The sequence below is a fragment of the Crocodylus siamensis genome, chromosome 2 (genome assembly GCF_052110815.1).
Source record: "Crocodylus siamensis isolate JL-2025a chromosome 2, ASM5211081v1, whole genome shotgun sequence".
In the NCBI taxonomy this organism is placed as follows: Eukaryota; Metazoa; Chordata; order Crocodylia; family Crocodylidae; genus Crocodylus; species Crocodylus siamensis.
The window spans coordinates 219,916,470-219,922,801 of NC_143396.1; the positions used below are offsets into that span (position 1 = coordinate 219,916,470).

The following is a 6,332-nucleotide window of genomic DNA, read 5'->3' on the forward strand; positions in this document are numbered from 1 at the left end:
GAGGGATCCCGTCTCCACGGAGACGCTGTGCCCGCCCCCGCTTTGCACTTCCGCCTTCCGGTCCCCGCGGGGTTCGCGCGAGTCCGTCCGGGCTCGGCCGACGCCCGCGGTTCCTCCCCTCCCCACCCCATCCCACCCCACCCTCCGCGCGCGGCCGGCGGGTGCGGGCCAGGCATGGAGCGGAGCCGCCGGGCTGCAGGACGGGGCGGCGGCTGCGGGCGGAGCGGGGCGGAGCAGTGTCGCGGCGGCCACTCTCGCCTCGCGTCGCCGGGTCTTCCCTCAGGCGGCTGCGGCGGCCTCGCGAGGCCGGGCCGGGCCCCGGGCGCCTCCTGCCGGGCCGTGCATGGGCTGCCGCCGGGCCTGGCGCTGGGGCCGTCCCGGGCGAAGCCGCTGGGGCTTGGCGTGTGGTGCGTGGGGGCGGCGCTGCAGCCTGGCGCGCTCCTCGGCCCGGCCCGGGAGGACGAGGGCGACGGGTCGGGGTCGGAGCTCGCGGCGGTGAGTGCGGAGGGGCGGGGCCGGACCCGGTTCTAAACGGCCCCTGGCACCGGGTGGGGGGGTCTGGTTGTCGTGGGGATGGCGAGACCTGTCCCCGGTCTGTTGTCTTGCAGGTGCCGGTGGAGACCTGCCTGTGCCCGTGCAGCACCAGCTGGAGGAGGTGCGTGCCTGCCTGTGCCCTGCGACCAGGGGCTGTGGTCACCCTGGCTTGGGTCGCAGTCCTGCTCAGCAGCCCCCGGGCCTGCACAGCACCTCCATCATAGAGCAGCGGGGCTGGACCCACATCCAGGAGCATCCCTGTCCCAACTGCCCTCTCCGTCGCCACCGTGTCACCTCTTGGCAAACCCAGACCTGATGCAGGTGCCAACCCGCTACCTGTTCCTGGCAGGGCACAGCAACCGTGGCAGATTTGCCAGGAGTGGCTGAGGATGGTGCCGGTCACGCTGCAGGCCGTGCTTCTCGGTTTCCCGCTCTGTGCTGCCAGAGAGTGCGGTGCCGCTGGGGCAGGGACATCCTTGGCCTCCTGCCCCAGAGCTGGCTGCGTTTCAGGGGTGGGGGAAGTCCTCTGTACTGGGAGATTTGCACCCATGCCCCTGTTGGAAGAAAGGGGCTGCTTGCGTGACAGGGCACTCCATTGCTTCCTTATTTGTGAGCAAAAGGGGGAAGGGGAGAGGATGAGTCCTAACTCTGTCTCTCAGGGTTATTTCTGCAGCAGGACTCCCAGTGGCCACCTGGACCCCCAGGCAGGTAAAATATGAGGTTCACTCAGAAAGTGATGCCTCTTGTTTTTCACTCAGCCAAACAAGAACATGAAACTTTCACAGAAAAGTTGTGCACCATAGCCAAACACAGCTATTTTTCAATGTAATCTCTTCAGTGGGCTTTTTTCACTGGTGAACAAGGGCATGTATCCTGACATTGTACAAGAGTCACTGGGAATGTAGTGCCTCCTGATTTTTATCTCCTACGCAAGCGCTCATTTTATTGACTTCTTGCCTCAGGGAAGCCTGTCAGGACTCAAAAGAAAATGAGTATTGTATGCAAAGACCCCATACCACCAGACGTGGTACTTCTGGATAATGATGTTTACCCACATACCAGCTTGCACACCATAGAGGCAATCTCATTGCTTGAGTGGACTGTGCTGCCCCATCCTGCCTACAGCCTGGAGGGGAAGGATGGACTGCGAGGGCAATGTTTTGGAGATGACAGTGAAGTGATGGAGGCTGTGTGACAGTGGCTGTGCAAAAAAGGCTTTCACAATGTTGGGATATGTGCCCTTGTTCACCAGTGGGGAAAGGCTGCTGGTGGACTTTGTTGAAAAACAGCTCTTGTTCAGTTATGATGTATACATTTTCCATGCAAGTTTAATATTTTTTCTGTAATATTTAGTTGAGTGAAAAAATAGGCATTACTTTGATTGGCCTTCCTGTTTAGGAACCATAGGCAAGTCTGTTCTGGACCTAGGTAATAGTTACCTGCAATCTGAAAACTTAAAATCCTAGGATAATAGGAAGGTAGGTCTGGAAAGGACCTCATGAGGTCTTGTTCAGCCCCCTAATCAAGGCATGGGAGGGCCTCTTGCAGCCAAGGGCTTGTTCCATGGGAGGACTCCTAGCTACCAGCTGTTCAGTCCTGCAGGCCTTCAAAGCCTGGTACTCCCATGAAGCACATAGGAGCCACTCACCCTCACATGCACATTGATGTTTGCCTTGTGTCTTGCAGCTTGGTGAAGCAAGGCCACAAGGAGGATGAGGCAAACGTAGCTTTGGTGTGGTTCAGCGGAAGGCTCCATATCCGAGTGTGGCGTCCCATCCCTGCAGGTTCTGAGTTGTTGTACTGGCCTAAAGAGGCCCATGATGGCCCTACCGAGGGGGAGGGAAGAAGGCTGCCAAGTGCCTCTGACACAATAGCTGTTCCTGAGGAAGAGGAGAATCCCAATGGGGAGCTGGCAGCAGCAGCAGTGACAGAGACAGGAACTCCAATGGTGGAGACTGTGATTCAAAGGGAAGGGGCCTCCCCTGCTGGTAAAGCAGCAGAACCTTTCTCAGGTATGTTCCTGTCACAGGACACAAGGTTTTGTTCTAACTTCCTTTGAAAAGGTTGTGGCTACAGTGCTGTTAAGCAAAGAGCAAGCCCTCCTGAACACAACCTGTGAGAACTGGTTGCATTAACACGCCACTAGAGTAATGCTTGCTGCCAAGATTGTGAAACCCTCAGGGGAGCCAGTCTGAAAACACTTTAAGCCTTTCTAAACCTCTATCAGTGTTGATCCATCCCCATGACAGCAGGTGAGCAATGGTTCCCTGCCTTCCTCTCTTCCTTCAGGAGAGGTGGCTGGGGATGTGAGGGGAGTTGGGACTACTGTCTAGAGCAGGGGAGGTCAACCTGTGCATGGGTGCCATGAGAGGGAAAAGGGCAGCCTGCGTGTATGGCATATAGCAGACTGGGTAGGGGACAGGCAGCAGAGTGGCAGATAGGAAGCACAGGGAAGAGAGCAGACAGCAAAGCAGCAGATTGGGTAATGGAAAGGAACCAGACTGGTACTTGGTGAGTGTACAGGGCTAATTTGTGTTATGTCTGCCAAAAATGTTGGCTCACACTGGTCTAGAGTTCTGTGGAAGAGGAAGAATGTGGCTGTGATGTAGGAGTTGACTCCATTACTGTGCAGTTTTTTTTAAGCTAACCCAGGTGGAAGGTGGGACACTATCAAGTAGCCATGAGCTCATACTATGCAGAAGTGACTGCATGGTTCCAGTCATGGCTGCTGTTCTTCCAGTCTGAGAATGCATACTGAAGACTGGCATTTGTGCATTGAATTATTGACTTCTAAGGATGCATGATGAGCCAGTGAACTGTGGTTAACACTGACCCTGCAGTCACCATTAGCTCCACTAACCTTATCTTTATCTTACACCACTGCCAGAAGTACCAAAACGCAAAGGGACATGCCCTACTGCCCAGCTTTGCCAATCATGACACAGTTCCCAGGAATACTACCTCTGTGGCATGTGCTTCCGATGCAACGGAATTTAAATTCTTCCCTCTCTCTAGAGTGAAAAGTCTGCTTGTATTCCTCCCTTCTGTGGTCAAGGAACTCTCTTGCAGCCAATTTTTGATTCTTTCCCTGATTCTGTATTTATGCAGGTTGCTCTGATATTTCCCAAGTGATGGACAAAGAAACCAGAGCCCAGGATGTCCCTACTGATGAAGGCAAGAAGCAGCCAGCCAAATGTTCCCACAGGCTGCAAGGCAACAACCTGGAGGATGAGATCATGACTCCTACAAATGAGCTCTCGGAGACTGCGATCCTGAGGAAAGAGAACCATCACCCTGAGAGTACTTCAGCAGCTGAAGCTGGTAACAGATGCAACAGGGGGTTGGTTAAGGGTGTGGATCCCCTGACCAAGGCAGAGAAAGCAGATGGGAAGCGAAGAGAGGCAAGTTTGGGAAAGCTCCAGCTGCCACTGCCTCCATTAAATGGAGTTCGACTCAGTGCTCGCTTGGCTGGGAAGCCACGCAAAATTCACACATTGACCGGCCAGTTACGGAAGTGCCTGCAAGAATGCAGTGCCAGGGTGTCTGGGCAGGAGGCCAACAGTTCAATCACTTATGAGGGCGAAGGTGCTGTGGAGACCTGTAAGAAAGCTGGAAAGGTTTCCAAAGGCTGTTCCAAACTGGAGTCCCCAAAGCCCAGAAAGAAGGGCCTACCTGATGCTTCAGAGGAGCAGAATGAGTACCCTAAAGTAGAAGTCACTGTTGAACTGGGGGAGGGGTCCTCTGATAAACTGGATGTCTCCCAGCAGAAGTCCCAAATTCAGGAGGAGGAGGCCAGTGAGCGCAAGTACCACTGTGGGGACTGTGGCAAGGCCTTTCTTCAGCTCTGTCATCTCAAGAAACACAGGTTTGTCCACACTGGCTACAAGCCATTCCTGTGCACAGAATGTGGCAGGAGCTACAGCTCGGAAGAGAGCTTCAAGGCCCACGTGTTGTTCCATCGGGGAGTGCGCCCCTTCCAGTGCAAGCAGTGTGAAAAGGCTTATGGCACGAAGCGAGACCTGAGGGAACATGAGGTGCTGCATACAGGCAAGCGCCCCTTCACCTGTGAGGAGTGTGGTAAGACATTTGCTCGCCGACCCTCCCTGCGCATCCACAGGAAGATCCACCTCGCCAAGGAGCTTGATCCGGCCAGCCCCAAGGGGTGTGAGTGCGCCATCTGCGAGCGGCGCCTGGCCAACCCTGGCTCCCTGCGTAATCACATGCGCCTGCACACTGGGGAGAAGCCCTTTGTCTGCCCCTACTGTGGCAGGGATTTCCGGCAGCAGGGCAACCTGCGGGGGCATCTGCGGCTGCACACTGGTGAAAAACCCTACAAGTGCCGTTTCTGTGGGGACGCCTTCCCCCAGATCCCAGAGCTGCGGCGGCACCTCATCTCCCACACAGGGGAGGCCCACCTGTGCACAGTCTGCGGCAAGGCACTGAAGGACCCCCACACACTGCGGGCCCATGAGCGTCTGCACACAGGTGAGCGCCCATTCAAATGTGAGCAGTGTGGCAAGGCTTACACGCTGGCCACCAAGCTGCGCCGGCACCAGAAGTCCCATCTGGAGGACAAGCCCTACAAGTGTGACATCTGTGGCATGGGCTACACCCTCCTACAGAGCCTTACACGCCACAAGATCACCCATCGGACGGCCAGGGACTCCAACAAGCTGATGGAGGCTGTGGTCTCGCTGGACAGGGACATGCAAAAAGCTGCCAGGAAGAGGCCCAAGAGGACGGCCCCTCAAGTGGGGGATACAGAGGAGCCTACAGTGCTTGTGGTACACTCGGCTTCCACAAGCAAAGCAGAACTCCTGATAACTGCCAATGGCCATTGCATTGCCACATTTCCACCCACAGGCAGCTCTCCAGAGCCCATGGTGCTGGGCTCTGAGACCTCTGCAGGGCAAGAACCGATAAACAAAGACATCATTGAGATCACCATCTCTGAGCATGAGGACAAATGTATCATTGTGCAAGACAAAGGCTCCCCAGGTGACTTGGTCATCATTCAGGAGAGTGTGGGCTTCAGTCATGTGGCTGAGGTGGTGGAAGTGGAGACTGGGACCTGATAGTCTCTCCCCACCCTTGCCTAACCTATTAGCCTTGCTGCATCCAGACAGGACGTGCGTGTGTGTGTATTTATAGATATATAAAAAATCTATTTTCCAGCTCTGTTGTATTTTTCAGTGGTGCCAGCAGTCCATGGCCCTACCCAACAAGAGGAGAGGCTACGCATGTTCATACTGGCTTGTGCCTACTAGCCAGGAAAGTTGGCAGCTGATCCAGGTATCAGGGGCAGCCACCCTTCCTCTGCTGGAGGCCTGAGGATAGAGTGGGTTGAGCCTGGGGAAAGCAGGAGAACCTCCTTAGAAAAGAAATTTCACTCCTTATCCATACAGAAAACTGAGCTACTGCTGTCCACATTCTAGTTGGCCAAGGGTGGACAGAAACCAGTGTTCTTTATGGTGGCATTTCTCAACCTATGGGTCACAACCCAAAAGTGGGTCGCAAGAATATATAGAAGGGTCATGAACAAAAATGGATCAAGAAACTTGAAAAATGGATTCTCCTTTAAAGGAGAAAAACCTTGGAAAACTGGCTTTTCCTTTGCAGGCTGGCAGAGTTCCAGCCTGCAAAGGGCTGCTTGGGCCCTCCCCTGCCCCACACGCTGGGGGGACTGGGACCTGGGGAGGGTGGGGGGCAGTGGATCAGGGCTGAGGGGCACTGGGTGGGACTGGCTATCAATGTTTACAAATGGGTCCTGGTACAAAAAGATTGAGAACCATTGCTTA

The 6,332-nt window shown here is 55.1% G+C and overlaps 1 protein-coding gene across 1 annotated transcript; it reads left to right on the forward strand.

Annotated features, from left to right (window-relative positions):
* Positions 1–63: 63 nt before the first annotated feature.
* Positions 64–5,708, forward strand: ZNF408 (zinc finger protein 408). The gene is made up of 4 exons (XM_090033070.1): positions 64–495; positions 609–655; positions 2,221–2,546; positions 3,643–5,708. The coding sequence occupies exons 1-4, from the start codon at positions 175–177 to the stop codon at positions 5,607–5,609; spliced, it is 2,661 nt and encodes an 886-aa protein (XP_089889196.1). The 5' UTR covers positions 64–174; the 3' UTR covers positions 5,610–5,708.
* Positions 5,709–6,332: the final 624 nt, after the last annotated feature.